Source organism: Rutilus rutilus (assembly GCF_951802725.1).
Source record: "Rutilus rutilus genome assembly, chromosome: 5".
Lineage (NCBI taxonomy): Eukaryota > Metazoa > Chordata > Actinopteri > Cypriniformes > Leuciscidae > Rutilus > Rutilus rutilus.
In genome coordinates, this window is record NC_140213.1 from 32896473 (window position 1) to 32915639 (window position 19167).

The window sequence follows — 19167 nt, forward strand, 5'->3', positions numbered from 1 at the left end:
TCTCCATGTAATGCAAGTGAATGATGACCATTTTTAAAAGTCCAAAATCCATATTTAGGCAGCTTCAACTACCTTTAAGAATAATTTATAAACAAAGCAAAAAAATTAAACACTAGTTTTAGACAAAAGATCATAAGACATTTTATAGACACAGACAAAATTAACTTGTTTTAGATATTCTGATGAAGTATTCAATTATTTTACCAGCTCTCCGATTAACCTAAATGTCCCTTATCATTTATGGCATTTCACTGCTACTTTGAACAATTCACTCACATTTACATGCTGCTACAGACAGATGCTTTTATCAAAAGTGACTCAAAGCTCGAGCTATACATTTCTTTTTTCAGTTCATCCACGCATCAGACTCAAATACATGACCTTGAAGTTGCTAGCGCCATGTGCTACTGTTTAAGCTACAGGAACCCTAGTCTCACAACACAAATAAAAATGCCAGCCCAATACCAGAATGCATTTAAAACCACTATCTGCAGTCGTAATGAGATTCTGATGGTCGCAGAGCTGTACTGAACATCCCAGAGGATCTCAGACAGATAAGGCTATTGATCTAGACACAAATAGTACAGAGCAAGAGATATGGGTTGATGATGGAGCACGGTGCACGTAGATGCCGCTTATGTGCACATGCAGTTCCCATAAGAAACTGATTTTCCCAGAATGAAAGCTTGCATTGTTAGGCTGCATACACTGTGCTGGTGATAACATGATATGACAGCAGGATACTGAAACTAATTAAGTATTCATCAGAAGAGAGAGACGTGTGATGATGAGTAATTGTCAGAGCCACTGTAAAAGTGTGTAAACAATAAATAAAATATTTTGACAAAGCAGAAGATATGAGCCTATTAAGTGAACATTTTCAGTCACAGGCTGTTTCTGTAAATTGATTTAGTTCGATGGCAAGATGGCTAAGGAGGAGCTGATAGGTGGGGTCGTATACCATTTTGTAACCATGGTAATCGAACAGATGGGTTAGTACAGGAACCGCATGCTGTGTGGGGCGTGTGGGTGTGTCACCATCTGAGACATTGTGTCATAAATCCATGAATTCTGCATTATCACATGCAGGTGAAATGCTAAGTGCTATTATTATTTATATTCAATTGTATAAGACAAACAGATGCTAATTAGATGTTAATGTTGTCCCAAAAAATGTATTCACGGTATTACAGAAATTAATACTTTTATTCAGTAAGGATGCATTAAATTGATCAAAATTGACAGTAAAGCTGTTTATAATGTTCTATAATGTATAAAAAAATCAATCCCAGTGTTACAAAAATATTAAGCAACTGTTTTCACCAATAATAAATGTTTCTTGATTAGCAAATCAGTATATTAGAATGATTTCTGAAGGATCATGTGACACTGAAGACAGCTTTACCATCATAGGAATAAATTACATACATTTTAAAATATATTACAATTAAAAAGTTATATTAAATTGTAATAATATTTTCAAGTGTTATGGTTTTATTTTTTCATTCAAATAAATGCAGCCTTGATGAGACTATAATGTGTATGTATGTGTGTGCGCGCCTGTGTGTGTGTCTGTGTGTAGAATCACCCAAAAAATGTCCCATGATGTATTCAAATTATAAACGACAAATAAAAGAATCCAGTTTTACTGCTCAGATCGAGTGCAACGTCCTGGGGGGAAAAAGAGCTAAATATGTTCAGTTTTACTTTTTATTTATGAATTCTACAGTATTCTACAGTACCACAATTCCCATGATACATACAAATCGTAAACAGCGAAAAAAGAGGCAGTTTTCTGTTCATACCGTGTGCATAATTTGCACCATCCCCCCAGATCGACCGTTAACTTTGATCATATTTTACCGTCTAGGTTTTTGTGCTTCAAAGGAAACCGATGTGTGCAGTGATGTCACCGTGACAAATGCAGGAGATGAATGAAAATATGAAGTGTTTGCTGCTTTTATTGGAAGGCTAATGAGAGTGAGAGGAAGAAGGTCTGGTTGGCAGGAGATGTCTCCCTCAGAGTGAGAAAGAATGAGAATGACACTGCCACAGTGTTTCCCATGGATTCATGCTTGTGTTTTATTGTGGTTTCTTGCCTCTTACAAATGTCAAGCATCTTAATTAACGTTCTGACTGAAATATTAATGCTCACTGCAGATACATCATTAATATTCATCAAAAAGCAGCCCAAAATCATGTTAATATTTCACGTGTTACCAAAGATTTAACATGATAAAGTGTGTACTTGAATGTGAACTCTGGCTTTATAAAAACATACAGCCACTGAGGCAGTATAATGAATAAATTATATGAAGAAAATGCAATCATCTCTGCCTAAAAACAAGGAGCGACGAGGAGCCTTTAGGAATACTCAACACGTTCAGCTGTCTATATTTGGAATGGGGTTTATAAACGCATGTGCGAATGTGTCATCTGACCGTTCTGGCAACATTTATGAACGATGAGAAACAGAGAGAGAGTGAGAGAACTTCACAAGGACAAGGAGAACAAGATAGATAGATAGATAGATAGATAGATAGATAGATAGATAGATAGATAGATAGATAGATAGATAGATAGATAGATAGATAGATAGATAGATAGATAGATAGAAATTTAAAAATATATAAATTCTATACTATTTTGTTAAAATAAATGAAATATAAAACACTAAAATCTAAAATCAATCATTTTAAATGCTACAAGTGAATTTAGGCATAACAACATTATAATGTAATTAGTAATTAGATAATGGCAAAGGTCATTTTAATAAAAAAAATCCAGGAAATTTTCATGGACAATTAGTTATCTAATTTCATAAAAAATGCATGCAAGAGTTATCCACAGTTATCCATAATTCTTATTATTTCTTTTTCTACTGTACATTGTAGCATTTTAATTATAGTGTGCACAATGTGTTTTAAAACGACAAACAAAACAGGAGTTCAAAAAGAGGGAGTTGCCCCAAAACTGAAAATTGTGTCAACATTTACTCACCCTCAAGTTGTACCAAAACTGTATGAATTTCTTTCTTCTGATGAAAACAAAAGAAGATATTTTGAAGTATGTCGTTACTCAGACAGTCGATGGACCCCATTGACTTCCATAGTATTTTTTTTTCCTACTATGGAAGTCAATGGCTAACGTCAACTGTTTGAGTAACGACATTCTTCAAAATATCTTCTTTTGTGTTCAACAGAAGATAGAAACCAATACAGGTTTGGTACAACTTGAGGGTGAGTAAATGACAAAATTTTCATTTTTGGGTGAACTATCCCTCTTTTTGCATATCAGTAACAGCCCAAATTCCTATATCACTGCATCCCTGGATGGATCTTCTGAAGCAATTGTGGATTTGGATTTGATTCCAAGGTATTCTGAACTCCAGTGTCAGAGGTGATAAAAGCAGTTAAAAGAAAATGAGAAATAGAAGATGAAAGCTTATTTGCAGAGCACTTTGCTCTCTCGTTCTCTCTCCCTGTCTGTCTCACCGTGGCCCATCACCATGGAGACAGACAGCTGTTACAGGTAGGGCAGAGGGTTGAGGCGAGTGACATGCGTTCTCCTTGTCTTTCCAGAGGTGATCCTACACCAGTCTACGCCACACCCCCTCTCTCTTTCAGCTTCACAACCTTTCTCCACACCTTTCAAAAGCACAATAGACAAACTCAACGGCGTTGAAACAGGTGCACACAATCAATAATCATCATCCACCTGATTTCACACAATTCCCAGATTTAAAAAAAAGAGGCCAAACACCTTATTCAGCCAAACAGGTTGAGCGCGCACACATACACAAAGTCAGCGAAACAAAAATCAGCACTAATAAAAAGAAGCCCATCGTGCAGTAATAAGACCCCAGTGCTTGAAAAGCACACTCTGCAAATGTGCGTTCGCTGAACTCCAGATTTCTCTCAAAGCAGAGGTAGTTGTACAAGAGACGACATACGGCGAGGGCTTGTTCCTAGATGCTGATGTCAGGGCACCTGTCAGAGGTTTTTCACTGCAATGTTAGTGTGGCGTGCTGCAATTCGGTCAGCGTTTGGTGGCGGTGCTGCAGAGTGTACGTGCTACTGCTTTTGTGTGTGTGTAAGTAAAAAAAAAAAGAAAGACTGAGCAGCAGTCAAACCCATCAGGTCAAATGTGACAGATAGTTCATAAAACTAAATCCCGAGGGTGTGTTTAAGTGTGTGCATGTGTTTAGAGTTGGCTCAAAGAGCACCGTACTCACCATAAGCAGGCAGACGGCAGATTCGGGCATCAGTTGCACAGCCATGATGTATATACTGCAAACAAGCGTTTAAGTAATGTTCAAGTAGCGTGCCGAAACCCTAAAGGCAATCGTCACGCTCTACAACACCACCAAAATTGTCCAGGCAATGTTTAGTTAACGCTCAAGAAATGTATTGTATACTCTTTCACAGGACACTGTACAATAGTTTCCCGTTCCCGTGGCCATACGCTCCCTACTTCTCTCCTCAACGTCTTCCCCTCCGTTCAGAAATCCCAAAGCACTGTTCAAGCTCCGTCCTTCATCCAAATGAAACGTCTCTTCTTTGATCTCCAACAGCCTGTTAGACTCCCTCCTCCCTGAGGACGGACACACACATGCACGCACTCGCACACACATACGGTCCGAGAGGAGGCAGAGACTGCCGTTTCAAATGACCAAGCAGCACTGCAGACACACATGCGCTCTCACGTTCACAAATCCGACTGATACAACCAAACACGGCAATGAGAGAGAGAGAGAGAGAGAGAGAGAGAGAGCCCACCCATCAATGAACACAGAAATCATATCAAGTACCATGAGGCCACTTAGGATACAAGCAAACACACACACCTTCCCTTTCTCTAAAAGGATTGATTTGTAAGTGCCAGTAGATAGCATCACTTTGCCTAAATTAAAAGAAAAAAAATGAATAATGCAGAAAAAGAATAAGTGCTTGCTACTGTATTACTATTGTTTATACTTAATGTAAAGGATTTGAACAAACCATTAACCAGTGTTTTACTCAACACATTTCACTTGTGCTTTAAATTGTGGTAGGGTAGTTTTCTATGCAATCAGACTTACAATTTCGGAGAAAAACAAAAACAAAAACAGATTTACATTGAAAGAGAGACCTGAGGTAGCCTGGCTAACGTCAGACCTCTTCTCATTGAGACGTTGTCTGGGAACCACATGTTCATTTTCTCGTATTTGAGGCGTGGTTTACAAATGCCCAGAGCCGTTTATTGGGCGCTACGAATGTCTATCAAATGCGCCTGTACGTAACTCATAGGCAATCATTTCAATTATACCAGATGACGTATGTAGAGCGACAGAAATTCGACGAGGAAGAAGACGAAATAAACTTGCATTCTAAACTACTTAGAACACTATCTAAGGCTGCATCGAAAGGTAACTTCGCGTCTGCTGCCATGTTGGATCCATACAGTAGATATAAACAAACTGCTTCGGTGTGTCTCACAGACGTCGTCATCGTCTTGCTGCTCCCTCCCCGTTCTGTGATTGGTCCCCTCGCTGAGGCGAAAATCTGGTCCATGGAATGCGCACAAGGCAGCATGGGGAAACCCAGGCTAGACCTGAGGCATATCTGGACTAGAATATCAAAGACTTTTGAGCCTTTAAGCAACCCCTTAGTAACCACCCAGAACAACCTAGCAACTACATAGCAATATGCAAAAAACATGCACTGCATAGTAACACCCTGGCAACCACCTAAAACACCCTAGCATCATGGTAGTGACTTTTCCACTGGAAAGCACCAGTAAGCAACCACCCAGCAGCCACCCGCAGCAACTGCAAACCAACAAGATTAAAAATCCTTCAAAAAAACCTACACTGTAAAAAAAATGATTGTTGGTTTAACTTAAAAGAGGAACCTGGTTGCCTTAAAATTTTGAGTTCAAATTAAAAAATGTAGTTAATACAAAGAAAGAGATTAGTTCAACAGAAACTCAAAATAATATTATATTATCTGAACAACATTAGTGAATATAAGCTGATTTGTCAAACGAAAAAAAAGTTGTGATAACAAATCATGAAAATATTGTACAATATTGTATTGTGCAATATTGGACAGAGCAAACGCATAGAAACACCCAGGTAACAACCCACAGCACCATGGCGATAACTTTTACACACGAAACTGAGACAAGCATAACTCACATTTTCTTATTCAATTACCAACCACCCGCAATGTAATAAAAATAAAAATAAAAAAAACTCGCTGCCTAAAATGTTTAAGTACAATCACCTTGGCTATATGTAATTTCAACTTAAATAATTGTTAGAAAATTGCTTAACTTATTTTGATGAGTTCAAATAATGAAAAACATATGTTGTCATGACTTATTGATCATATCATTTCTTACAGTGCAGAATAACCTAGTAACTGCATAGCAACATGCTCAAAGCCTATAATAAACCTAAAATAAAAACCTACATTTATAAACACTAATTTAATATAAAATTATATTATAGTATCAAGATTACATTTTTGTTTTTAGTGTTTTATATTTGGACAAGTTTTAAAAAAATTCTATAATTTTAATATACTGTACATTTATTAACATTGATTATCTATCTATCTATCTATCTATCTATCTATCTATCTATCTATCTATCTCTATGCAAGCATCACATTTTCTTCAGAAACCGTAAAAATCTCGTTCTAATCTGTGATTTTGTTCTTGGTCCAATGAATGAATGAGAAAGAAAGAAAAGAAAGAAAGAGCGATAGAGAGAGGAGCCTCAGGGGACCTAACATACTTTCCCCAAACATATGATTAGATATAGCAACTCTCCCTCTCTTTTTCACACATATACACAATCCACAAGGTGAGAAGGCAGCACTTTTTTAGAGTCTGCTTTTCCTTATGGGATCTCGTCCCATGTGACACTACCTCAAAAGGGTTAAAAGCACTATCCCTTTGAAAGGATTTGCTTTGTGTAGTTTTACAGAAGCTCACACACCTGGGTCTCCCTCTCTCTCTCTCTCTCTCTCTCCACACACATGCACACGCGTTTTTTCCTTGGCTGGTTCTTCCAACCCACACAGGACTAATTATCCCTTCAGAGCAGCAGTGGACTAACAAAGATAAATGAAGTCACACTCGCGTTCGGACTGACTGACTCGAGACATCAGGGTGGGGGGCGTTCGGGTGTGGCAGAGGGTCTGTGTTGCCAGGACAGAATCAAAACCCTGCCAAAACAGTGCGTGCTGAGGTTTAATTCATGTGACAGCAGTACTGTGGTCAAGATACACTTTGGTCTTATTTGCTTCAGTTATGTGAGGAATACAATTTTCCTTGTTCTTTTGAAATAAAAGCATTCAATGCACTACCTAGTTCCAGTCTAGTCCAAAAAGATCAAATGCTAACTATATGCAAAGCTATCTACTGCATGTCTCCTTATTTTTTAACTTTCTATGCTCATCTCTCTTACTCTTTGGGCAATATGCACGATATTTGAAGAGCTTGTGCAGTCCATCCTGTATTGTCTATCTTTTAAAAAGCATACCAAAAAGATTACTTTACACTACTGTCAGTCAGTAAGATTTTTAAATTTGATTTGTTTTTGAATGTCTCTTATGTTCACCAAGGCTGCATTTATTTACAGAAGTTATAAGCAAATATTATATATATATTTTTATATCTCCTGATCACTAGGTGGCACTGTGCCGAAACTGAGCAGGTACCCTGAGGTCATGGTTGTCATAACACACACCAAGTTTGGTCTGATTACGCTAAAGTGTTGCAGAGATACACTCACCTAAAGGATTATTAGGAACACCATACTAATACTGTTGTTTGACCCCCTTTCGCCTTCAGAACTGCCTTAACTGCCTTCTACGTGGCATTGATTCAACAAGGTGCTGAAAGCATTCTTTAGAAATGTTGGCCCATATTGATAGGATAGCATCTTGCAGTTGATGGAGATTTGTGGGATGCACATCCAGGGCACAAAGCTCCCATTCCACCACATCCAAAAAGATGCTCTATTGGGTTGAGATCTGGTGACTGTGGGGGCCATTTTAGTACAGTGAACTCATTGTCATGTTCAAGAAACCAATCTGAAATGATTCGAGCTTTGTGACATGGTGCATTATCCTGCTGGAAGTAGCCATCAGAGGATGGGTACATGGTGGTCATAAAGGGATGGACATGGTCAGGTAGGCCGTGGCATTTAAACGATGCCCAATTGGCACTAAGGGGCCTAAAGTGTGCCAAGAAAACATCCCCCACACCATTACACCACCACCACCAGCCTGCACAGTGGTAACAAGGCATGATGGATCCATGTTCTCATTCTGTTTACGCCAAATTCTGACTCTACCATCTGAATGTCTCAACAGAAATCGAGACTCATCAGACCCGGCAACATTTTTCCAGTCTTCAACTGTCCAATTTTGGTGAGCTCTTGCAAATTGTAGCCTCTTTTTCCTATTTGTAGTGGAGATGAGTGGTACCCGGTGGGGTCTTCTGCTGTTGTAGCCCATCCGCCTCAAGGTTGTGCGTGTTGTGGCTTCACAAATGCTTTACTGCATACCTCGGTTGTAACGAGTGGTTATTTCAGTCAAAGTTGCTCTTCTATCAGCTTGAATCAGTCGGCCCATTCTCTTCTGACCTCTAGCATCAACAAGGCATTTTCGCCCACAGGACTGCCGCATACTGGATGTTTTTCCCTTTTCACACCATTCTTTGTAAACCCTAGAAATGGTTGTATGTGAAAATCCCAGTAACTGAGCAGATTGTGAAATACTCAGACCGGCCCGTCTGGCACCAACAACCATGCCACGCTCAAAATTGCTTAAATCACCTTTCTTTCCCATTCTGACATTCAGTTTGGAGTTCAGGAGATTGTCTTGACCAGGACCACACCCCTAAATGCATTGAAGCAACTGCCATGTGATTGGTTGATTAGATAATTGCATTAATGAGAAATTGAACAGGTGTTCCTAATAATCCTTTAGGTGAGTGTATAGCCTCATGTTTCACTTTGGCATGCTCTTCGTAGAATTCGTTCGCAAGTTATTTGAGAACGGTTTGACTAATCAACTTGAATTCCATGGTTTTTTGTCAGCATGGTCTGAAGATGATCTGGTTCGATTTAGGAGAAGGTCTAGGAGGCATTCGAAAAAGTAGTAAAATAGGAAAATTCAAAATGGTGAAAAAAAATGTATTACAAAAATGACGTCAAGCAAATCGTATCGTCTTGAGCCAAGGAATCTGAGAAAAAAAGTTGTTTCAAGCCCATACGGTTCAAAAGTTATTAGCATAAACATGAGTGCAAATTTGGATGGTTGGTGGTGCTACAGGGATTGAGTTAGAGACTCCAAAATTGCCCAGACAGATGTTCAGACTGTCCTCTATCTGGTGTGCCAAATTTGACTACTTTTAGTTTTATGGGCTGCCATAGACTCAAGAGAGAAAGAATTAGAAGACGACAACTAACGATTGCGATAGGTGCCTACATTGCTTGGCCCCTAAATAACTGTGTTTTTATTTTAAATGTATTTATCCCTGTGATGGCAAAGCTGAATTTTCAACAGCCATTACTCCAGTGTTACATGTCACTCTTGTTAGGCCCTTACTGGGGACTTACAGTGTGTAGTTCAGGTAAGAGCTATCCTGTTGAAGACCTCTGTGAATGTTCTGTCCTTTTGCCTTCATCTCTCCTCTCTGTGGGGTTTTTAAATGTCAGATGAAGAAAAGATCAAAAATCCCAACCAGAAGAGGGCAAAGGCCAATCTTGATACGCTTGAAGTCAAATCCTGCTGCCGTTTAAAACTGTCTGGAAAATAAACAAGATGCGTCACATACATGAGTGGAAAAGGTCTCATTTACATAAACGATTCAGCTTATATAAACGAGTTTTGGCATCTGATTAAACTCACTATAGCTAAACTCACCATAGATGTATAGGCTACCTGAATGATACCTCTCAGATTGTACTATTACTTTTTGAAAATGATTTTGGATGAGTTTTATGCCGACAAAAATGTAGCTGCATTTTAAATATACAAATAGCTGTAATTACACACAGACTGGGTACATAGTATTATATTATAAAAATAGCTGTAATAACACACAGATTGGGCACAAAAATAAATAATCATATCTGTGAAAAGCAATAAAGCAAAATGCATGTCAGCTGCTGGTAAAATAATTTGTATACAGTATGTAGCCTAAACATCTTCAGTGATGATATATAAGACTTGCAAACAGTCTCACCGCACCAAGCAAATAAATAACTTAAATTCAAGTATATACTTAAATTAAATCAACCTAAATAAGGTAGAATATAAAGTATCTCCCATGGGATCTGTCAAGACTACATGGGAGGAAAATCAATACTGTCTAGTACTGCAATAAGATTTTAAGACAATACCGAATCAATACACAGACGCCAAGTATTGATTTTAATTATTATTTTTGTTTGCCAATTTATGATTCTTTTTTTGTTTTGTTAATATAATGCAAAGCCGCTACATAACTTAATTAGATAAGTGAATTGTGTTATGCTTTGCCAAATGAGTCATACTGAAGTCAAATATAACAAGATTCATTAATGGCAATGCATTGCAATTTATAGGATTCAGACTATAGCAATAGAATACATTAAAAGAATGCAATATGTTCTCACAATCTAACTGAGTGTCAGCTATGAGAGAAGAGCATTTAAAGGTCCATCATGTAGCCAGATCTGTATTGATCTTGTCACTAGACAAATAAACCATTCACACCTAGCCGCATAATAGCAGGTTGACACAGAACTTGCATGTTTGAACTGTGTATATTAATTAATGCATCATCACCACAAGAGCAGGTTAATACTTCTGGTTTTCAGACAAAAAATGTGAAGTTGGGCATGCTTATAACTCATAATGATTCATGCTTGTTACATTCTCCATGCTTGGGAAAAAATATTGAAAGTCCAATTCGGATTGTATGAAATGAATACTTGAAAGGTAGAATGTTCGTGTTTCTCCCTAATACATTTATTGTAAAAACTGTGGGCTTCTATGAACAGAGAAACGTCAGCCTAAAATCACTTTAACACGATAGAGTGATAGAGGAAGAAATAACCCTGTGCTAGAGTGATTTGCTTTCTGTGCCCTATTGATTTAATAAAGCATGCAGCGCTCAAGTGAGAATTCAATAATAATATCACACAATAAAGTTGAATTGAATTGAGTCTCAAAGCGTTTTTTTTTTTTTTTTTTTGAGTGGCTGCTGAAACTTCATGCTTTTCAAAACTACGTCTATGTAAAGTGGAACCTAGTATGTGCATTCAGTAAAGCTCATTTTAATAGCAATAATGCATGACCTTCTCTTAAAAATTCAGGATTTAAAAAAAAAAAAAAACAGTATTTAATCTCAAATCAGACTGATCACCTTGAAATGTTACAATTGTAATTGATAGCTAACATCATCATCATAAATAATTATAAAGAGTTTTCTAAAGTATAGAAATAATAATTTACTATTACTGTTGTTTTTTTATATAGATGGGCAAAGTTCAGATACAAACACACCAGGAAATGAAAAAAAAACAAGGATACTGTGTAGGCTATGTTTTGTATATGTTAACTAGCCTACAAATGCATTTTGGTAGCAATTTTGCTGCATTTTGTTACATTTTTGTAATTTCAATGAAACAATAAAACAAACAAGATCCATTTTTTCTAATTTCCTTTAAATGAAATTATATTATTTTAGAGAATAATATTTGGAATAAATATTTTAAAATGCAGGCAGATTCTACATATCAACACAACAGCGCCCTCTGCTGGAATTAAATAAATTAAATCTTACACACTAACCTAACTGCAGTGAGTGGCAAGGTAAATCTCTTTATTCACAGCCATTCACACAAAGCTAACCAGCAAAGAAAGGCATAGCATATTTATAGGCAATATTCGCATATACTGGCACTAATAAGCAAGCAGTAAAAAGGTTACTGGAAAAGAGCTAAGTGTAGCCTACCATTACAACATACGGTCACTGACAGAACTCAGTCCTTTCTTTCCCAGTGCTTAAAGAGCATTTAAAATAAGTCACAACGACTTCCACGACACATTAATGACTAGCGACATTCAAAATGATGGCCATTTGCCTGGTTACATAACCAAATACTGGTTTGCAAATTCTAGTTAGGCCCTGCTGTAGCATCCACACCTGCTACAAGTACAAGTTGTGCACAGTCAAAAGCAAATTACCACTAAAAGTCACGTGACACAAAATTAGTTAGCCACTATACTGAAATAGTAGGCCTACCATAGTATTATTATTATTACAGTCCAAATGTACTTTAAAAGGGTACATTTCAAAAGGTCCAAACCAACAACAACATATTATAAAGGGTGAAAAATGTTTTACCAGCAGTACAGATTAATTCCCAAGTTGCACGTGCAGGTGTCCAATATTAGGCTATAGCCTAAAGATAGTTTTCATCGCTGACAGATGATAAAAGGCTTTTAAGGTTTTGTTTCAATTTACTGTAGGTAAATATCCACTTAATCCAGCCCTCTTATTGATTTATGTGCTGTTCTGCGTCTCTCGCGCTACTTTTTTGATGAGTAAAAATCGCTCCAAACGATTCAATGCGTGAGTGAGCTGATCGAATCATTTGATTCAAAACCACGAACACATTCATTGAAAAGAACTGACTCAAAAGAGTTTATTTACGAATATGGAAGCGCTAGTCCTGATTAACGTCATAGTCGTACACAAATGAAGGATTATATGTCATTGAAAATGTTACTTATACTGATAATACTGCCAAACATTGCTCTTTCAAAGTCACTTTCACCTGGATGTCAGTGACTATACTAAACTGGATTAGTCATCCGATCCTATCAAGTGATCAGGTCTGAATCACACTTTTTAACCAGAATATTTAGTCAACAAGTTGATGTTTCCAGACCACATAGGCTACCCCATTATTTAAAAGTTAATATGGCATGCTTACTGTATGTCCAAGTAACAAAGATAATGTGAATAGATTAAAAGATTTAATTGGAAGAGATGAATGAACAACAACATTATGTGATTTAAACCAGCATGACTTTTTTTTTTTTTTTATCCAAGCTTTCTAGCAGATTCATTCATTCATAAACATTCAGCCAATCAGCAACCCCAATCTCTCTCTCTGTGTGTGTGTGTGTGTGTGTGTGTGTGTGTGTGTGTGTGTGTGTGTATGTGTGTGTGTGTGTGTGTGTGTGTGTGTGTGTGTGTGTGTGTGTGTGTGTGTGTGTGAGAGAGAAGTAACCTTGCAGTCTCTCTGCAGCATTGGGAAACTGCAGTCACTACCTATAAGAGGCTTTCCTACCGCAATCCCCTACAACTGTCACAAGCACTCTGTCACTAACAGATGAGACCTTTCATGGAACCTTAGCAACACTGTCTGCTTGTTGATGTCAATGAGGGTATTCTGGGTTGGCTATACGTGTGAAGGTGAAATGTCCTCACTAATAATAGTGAAATATAAAAACCAACTTGTGAAGACATTCTAGTTCAAATGCTTGTAAATCATCAAAGATTAGGTTTAATAATTATCTTGGTTTCCAGTAAAATATCTATCAGGTAAGAAAAATAGCTCACCCAAAAACAAAAAAATCTATCATAATTTACCCACCCTCCTGTCATTCCAAACCTGTATGATTTTTTTTCCTATGGGACAGAAAGAATATCCTAGTTACTTTTCAGTATAATGAAATGAGAAGATGGCTGTTGAGCTCCAACATGATGAAAAAAAGCACCATAAAAGTATTGTGAAGTAGCCTACATAATGAGAACTTCAGTTTTAGTCTGTTCCTCACACACAAAACTATTGTATGATTTCAGAAGACTTATAATATACAGTGAGGAAAATAAGTATTTGAACACCCTGCTATTTTGCAAGTTCTCCCACTTAGAAATCATGGAGGGGTCTGAAATTGTCATCGTAGGTGCATGTCCACTGTGAGAGACATAATCTAAAAAAAAAAAAAAAATCCAGAAATCCCAATGTATGATTTTTTAACTATTTATTTGTATGATACAGCTGCAAATAAGTATTTGAACACCTGAGAAAATCAAAGTTAATATTTGGTACAGTAGCCTTTGTTTGCAATTACAGAGGTCAAACGTTTCCTGTAGTTTTTCACCAGGTTTGCACACACTGCAGGAGGGATTTTGGCCCGTTCCTCCACACAGATCTTCTCTAGATCAGTCAGGTTTCTGGGCTGTCGCTGAGAAACACGGAGTTTGAGCTCCCTCCAAAGATTCTCTATTGGGTTTAGGTCTGGAGACTGGCTAGGCCATGCCAGAACCTTGATATGCTTCTTACAGAGCCACTCCTTGGTTATCCTGGCTGTGTGCTTCGGGTCATTGTCATGTTGGAAGACCCAGCCTCGACCCATCTTCAATGCTCTAACTGAGGGAAGGAGGTTGTTCCCCAAAATCTCGCAATACATGGCCCCGGTCATCCTCTCCTTAATACAGTGCAGTCGCCCTGTCCCATGTGCAGAAAAACACCCCCAAAGCATGATGCTACCACCCCCATGCTTCACAGTAGGGATGGTGTTCTTGGGATGGTACTCATCATTCTTCTTCTTCCAAACACGTTTAGTGGAATTATGACCAAAAAGTTCTATTTTGGTCTCATCTGACCACATGACTTTCTCCCATGACTCCTCTGGATCATCCAAATGGTCACTGGCAAACTTAAGACGGGCCTTGACATGTGCTGGTTTAAGCACGGGAACCTTCCGTGCCATGCATGATTTCAAACCATGAAGTCTTAGTGTATTACCAACAGTAACCTTGGAAACGGTGGTCCCAGCTCTTTTCAGGTCATTGACCAGCTCCTCCCGTGTAGTTCTGGGCTGATTTCTCACCTTTCTTAGAATCATTGAGACCCCACGAGGTGAGATCTTGCATGGAGCCCCAGTCCGAGGGAGATTGACAGTCATGTTTAGCTTCTTCCATTTTCAAATGATTGCTCCAACAGTGGACCTTTTTTCACCAAGCTGCTTGGCAATTTCCCCGTAGCCCTTTCCAGCCTTGTGGAGGTGTACAATTTTGTCTCTAGTGTCTTTGGACAGCTCTTTGGTCTTGGCCATGTTAGTAGTTGGATTCTTACTGATTGTATGGGGTGGACAGGTGTCTTTATGCAGCTAACGACCTCAAACAGGTGCATCTTATTTAGGATAATAAATGGAGTGGAGGTGGACATTTTAAAGGCAGACTAACAGGTCTTTGAGGGTCAGAATTCTAGCTGATAGACAGGTGTTCAAATACTTATTTGCAGCTGTATCATACAAATAAATAGTTACAAAATCATATATTGTGATTTCTGGATTTTTTTTTTTTTAGATTATGTCTCTCACAGTGGACATGCACCTACGATGACAATTTCAGACCCCTCCATGATTTCCAAGTGGGAGAACTTGCAAAATAGCAGGGTGTTCAAATACTTATTTTCCGTAACTTATGAAAATATGTGATGGAAAGTGGTCAGGATATTCCTAAAAATGCTATAAAAATGCAAAAACAAATCCTAAAACCTAATGCCAGTCCTCAGGAAGTCTTATTCAGAACATACTGAATTGTCATTTTTGGGTAAAACGTTCCTTTAAGATCCGAATCTACTTTTGCTAGTTTAACGACGGGGAAAATTGCTCCAGGCACATTGTCTAAAAGGGTTGTCTCTATTCTCTTAATGAGTAATGGGTGTGTTTTGGGCGTAACGTGAAATAAACCAACCAGAGTCTCATCTCCCATAGTGTCTTCTATAGAGGCTGCTTCATATGTTGTTGATTTGTCGGGGCACCACCTCTCAAACCTGCATTGCTAGTTTTGCCAGCTTTTGGCAGAACATTGCGTTTTGTATTGTATTGTATTGTTTATTTGGATGTGTGATTAGACAATAATTCAGTGTTAAGAGTTCTGTTAACAATAAGTGTTTATTCTCTGAGAGCAAATTAGAAATTGTAAGTTAGAAACTGTTTGGTATTTTGACCCCATGCCTTTTAGTTTAACAGCTGGTATTAAGATGTGTTTTGGTCGATCGGATCACAAGTGGACATCACTAAATACAGGTGTAAAAGGGGTCTAAAACGTTTTGAGCTTGTCCACCTTCAACCAACGCATTTGACTGGATTGCTTTCATTGTGTAGATGGTCATGTGGTCGAAGGTGTTCGAACATCCTCAAAATATCGCCTGCCCTCCACCTACTAACTAGCTGCCAACCCTCACGCATTCACCGTGAGACTCACGCAATTTACACTTTTCACACACCACACATCCATTTTCTCACGCACAGAAAAATCGCGAAGCAAAGAGGACACGGAGACCGACAGACTAGACAGAGCAGGGGACTTATGATATAAAAAGACTGACGGCCAGCCCAAAGAAGTGTGCGGTTGGGTGCGTGGAGGTCAGGTATCTGGGCTTGGGTCATGGACAGGTGCGTCCCCAAATTAGTAAGACGGCAGCAGTTGCAACCTGCCCGAGACTTAAGACCAAAAAGGACGTGAGGCAATTCCTGGGGCTGGCGGGATATTACAGAAGGTTTGTGCCTAATTTTTCAGACCTCACCAGCTCACTGACTGACCTCTCTAAAAAGGAAACACCAGATCTGGTCCAGTGGACGGAGCAGTGTCAGCAGGTTTTCATCCAGGTAAAGGCTGCTCTGTGTGGTGGACTGCTATTACACTCTCCTGATTTTTCTCTTCCCTTTTTGCTGCATACTGACAGAGTAGGGGATTTGGAGTGGTGAGTAAGTCAAGTGCAAATTGACATTTACCTGTGTCTTGTTGCAGTGATTGGCGTGGAGAGACTGGTTAAAAGCCACTGGGAAAGAGGAAACAGATAGAGAGAGACTGACTGAGGACACCTGTGGGCTGGATGATTTGGAGAATGATCTGATATTTTATTGTCTGTTGATGGACTGAGTTTATTGAAGCGCAGTGAGCGCGACTTTGTTTTCATTTGTGAAACAGAAATAAAAGCACGAGCCTCAGTAACGCCGACCCTGACTTCTTTCCTCAACTTGAATCGAGTTACACCTCACAATCCCAAATGAAACGCAAAATACAAATCAATACTTCCCTACCTACCAATCCAAAAACAAAGAATAAAGTGAGCAAACAAAATGGCGTCTACCTCCATACCTGTCCCAGATTTTTCTACAATGCATTTACAAAGCACTATTTACAGGCCAGAGCAAACTTAAGAGGTCAAACCAAAACCAGTGTCACTCTCAGAAAACAAACGGAACTCTTAACACTAGACTGTTTGTCTAATCACACAGCCAAACCAAAACTACACTCCCCACAATAACACAATGTTCTGCCAAAAGGGAGTGACATCAGGGCTTTTAAGGAGTGCCTGGAATCGACTGCACCAATCAGGATGGACAGCTAATTAATTAGCCTGCAGGAGACAATGGAGACAAATTATCTCAGTTTCCCAGAAGTAAATACAACTTGAGAGGGCGTTCATGTCCAATTTCCCACCATGAAACTCGTATTTACTATAATTCTGAAAGCACATGAAGGCAGCATAAGACTTGTTCACAGAGAACATACACTATTTTGCTGCTCGGATAAATATATCTGTTTTAAGGATGTTTAGAAATGTTTTCCTGGCAAACAAGATATTGATTGTTGGCTGTTTTTCAGTGTACTTCAGGTGCTAAGACAAAACAGTAATCAAAAACACAACAATTATACCTTGTGTGTGTATTGCATGTGTGCACTTATACGCCCCAACTGGGCAGCTGATGAACACAGCAGATCATCAACAGTTAATCAATTTCCACAAATACACACCCTGACCTGTTCTGTTGGAGGTTTGCCAGACGGTGGCAGTGTAGGAACAATTGCCTTCCTCACATAAGTCTGTTAATTCTTCCTGCTTAGTGATGGGGAGATGCACACATACGTCAAGGGGATTTAAATACCTGGCTGACTTGTTGACAACATAACATCCTGTGAGATAAACACACTTGTCTACCCACAACCCATTTTCCTCCTCCAGAACTTTCCCACAACACACTGACATTCACAAACCCCTACACAACTTCAATCACAAGCTAATTGCCTTTCCCTCAAAATAAATAGGTCGACACAAGTGTCTGATATAGGGAAGGATGCTTGTTTGCCTGTGCACACAAACAAGGGGGCATGTTTTTTCAAGCCACAGTTTTTCCAGAGCACTTCTTGTCGAGCGTCTGCGTGTAATTAGTCCGTCAAGAGCAGTCTCTGCCGTTTCTGTTGCTCCAGCATGAAGCCTCGCAGGGCTGAGCAATCTCCATCAATGCACACTGGGATTTGACTTTGTTTGTGAGAAAGCCGTTTCCAGGCTGTTCATACACATAGTGATAGAGGTGTGTGCACACACACACAAACACACACACACACAGAAGAATGAATATGATACCCAAATAAACTATTAACACTTATTTTAATTAACACAAATGCATGCTTTTTATAGGCACACAAACTCTCAAATGCGCACTGCAATGTTACCTTTGGAGAAACAAGAGGTGGGGCGTGTAAAACCCATCCCTTGTCCTTCACCCCATTGCTGAACACCATGCAAGCACTACAAGTTCCTCCCCCTGTTAAAGCACACACACAAACACACACATGCACACTTAATGCTGCAATCCTCTTTGTGAAAGTGACGCGCTTCTGTCAGAAACAGAGCTTAGCTGAAGTGAAACAGGGAGAGAGAGAAACAGGCTCATTCAATTTCTGCTTGACTGCCATCCGGTTAACTATTTGGTCCTGTCAGATTTTCTGTGATCTGTTTTTTCTTGCAGGTTGATCATCGGGACTACAAAAAACACAACCCACCAGTACTTTTTGGGAAGTCTGTCAATCTCATACTGGAAATTTTTATTTTGGGATTGAAAGCTATTGATCAGAATCTGTCCAACTTCTTTTGAACTGCTGCAGATAAACTACTTTGCACTCGCACCATTCTACAACTTCGTCCTGTGGTTTGGAAGATGCTAATAGCTTATGCAAATTGGATACAAATCTAACTGAGGACACCCATATCTAGCTCTTATTGTTGTTTTATTTTGTATTCTTTTAAACTTTGTGAAGAGTTTAAATCTAAAGTACAACCTGGTGTGTGAGCAAACAGCAGAAACTGAG

General features: G+C 38.8%; 1 protein-coding gene across 3 annotated transcripts in view; it reads right to left on the minus strand.

The window, feature by feature from the left end:
• frmd4a (FERM domain containing 4A) overlaps positions 1-12412 on the minus strand; it is a 164323-nt gene extending 151911 nt beyond the window's left edge. Inside the window, exon 1 of one of the 3 annotated variants that reach the window (XM_084409663.1) lies at positions 12394-12412. Coding sequence is in view for 2 of the 3 variants with exons in the window: in XM_084409660.1 (XP_084265786.1) it covers positions 4235-4279 (45 nt within the window). In the remaining variant the exon portion in view is untranslated. Of the gene's footprint in view, positions 1-4234; positions 4650-12393 lie in introns of those variants that run through there. The other 2 variants (XM_084409660.1, XM_084409675.1) reach the window with 2 other exon arrangements.
• Between the last annotated feature and the right edge of the window lie 6755 nt (positions 12413-19167).